The following is a 1,533-nucleotide window of genomic DNA, read 5'->3' on the forward strand; positions in this document are numbered from 1 at the left end:
TCTCTGCAGTCTGCACTCTGAGAAACTCAAACTCTTCTGTCTGGACCATCAGCAGCCAGTGTGTCACATCTGCAGAGAATCAAAAACACACAACAACCACAGATTCAGACCCATCGATGAAGCTGCAGAGGATCTCAAAGAGGAGATCCAGAAATCCCTGGAGCCCTTAAAGGAGAAGTTAAAGGTTTATGAAGAAGTTAAAGTGAAGTCTGATCAAACAGCAGAACACATGAAGGTCCAGGCCCGACGCACAGAGAGGCAGATTAAGGATCAGTTTAAGAAGCTTCACCAGTTTCTAGAGGAGGAAGAGGAGGCCAGGATGGCTGCACTGAGGGAGGAAGAGGAGCAGAAGAGTCAGATGATGAAGGAGAAGATGGAGGCTCTGAGCAGAGAGATAGCAGCTCTTTCAGACACAGTCAGAGCCACAGAGGACGAGCTGAGAGCTGAAGACGTCTCATTCCTCAACAACTACAAGGCTGCAGTGGAAAGAGTCCAGCAGCGCCCCCTGCTGGAGGATCCACAGCTGCTCTCAGGAGCTCTGATAGACGAGGCCAAACACCTGGGCAACCTGGCCTTCAACATCTGGAACAAGATGAAGGACATGGTCTCCTACACTCCTGTGATTCTGGACCCAAACACTGCTCATCCAAACCTCATCCTGTCTGAAGATCTGACCAGTGTGAGAGGAGGAGAGGAACAGCAGCTTCCTGATAATCCAGAGAGGTTTGATGCATACTGGTCTGTTCTGGGCTCTGAGGGATTTAACTCAGGGACTCACAGCTGGGATGTTGAGGTAGGAGACAGTACAGCCTGGAGACTGGGTGTGTTAGCAGAGTCTGTCCAGAGGAAGGGACACATAGAGTCTGGATTATGGAGAATACGGTTCTATGAAGATGAATACTCAGCACGTTCACCATCAGCTCTCACTGATCTCTTAGTGCAGAAGAAGCTCCAGAGGATCAGAGTGAATCTGGACTGGAACAGAGGAAAGCTGTCGTTCTGTGATCCTGATACTAACACACACATACACACCTTCACACACACTTTCACTGAGAGGATGTTTCCATTCATTTACACTGTTCATAAAGTGAATATCTTACCAATGAAGGTGTGTGTGACAGTGGAACAGAGCAGTTAGAGATAAAGATCATAAATATATTCATGGTGTTGATGTTTTAAAGCCTTAAAGCTGCACCTGTCCTCCTGATGTCTCATTCTTCTAAATATATCTTTATTATTTCAGTTATTGTTGTATTATTGTTGTTGTTGTTCTTTAGTTTAAAAGTCAGCTGTTTGTTTCTGTTCTCTACCTTTTCACATATAAATATATCACTTAGTTGCTCACGTTGTGCTTTGTTCAGCCGTTCTCGTCCTCGACAGCCGAGACCAGAGGCTTCATGTTGTCGTCTTGTTTTCACGATGTTCGTCCGCTCCGTTCTCATGTGATGTATCAGGAACGTCTGGAGGGAACTTCTTCACCTCTCACACAAACATCCACTTGGACTCAAGGATGAACTGATTATAACGTGAAGT

At 46.0% G+C, this 1,533-nt stretch overlaps 1 protein-coding gene across 1 annotated transcript in view; it reads left to right on the plus strand.

The window, feature by feature from the left end:
* LOC306775388 (E3 ubiquitin-protein ligase TRIM39-like) overlaps positions 1–1,138 on the plus strand; it is a gene marked incomplete at its 3' end in the record, with an annotated part of 1,398 nt that extends 260 nt beyond the window's left edge. The window contains exon 1 of the mRNA XM_079265794.1: positions 1–1,138. This exon is cut by the window's left edge and continues 260 nt beyond it. Within this exon, the coding sequence (XP_079121920.1) occupies positions 1–1,138 (1,138 nt within the window).
* Positions 1,139–1,533: the final 395 nt, after the last annotated feature.

Source organism: Melanostigma gelatinosum (assembly GCF_949748355.1).
Source record: "Melanostigma gelatinosum genome assembly, chromosome: 3".
Taxonomy (NCBI): Eukaryota; Metazoa; Chordata; class Actinopteri; order Perciformes; family Zoarcidae; genus Melanostigma; species Melanostigma gelatinosum.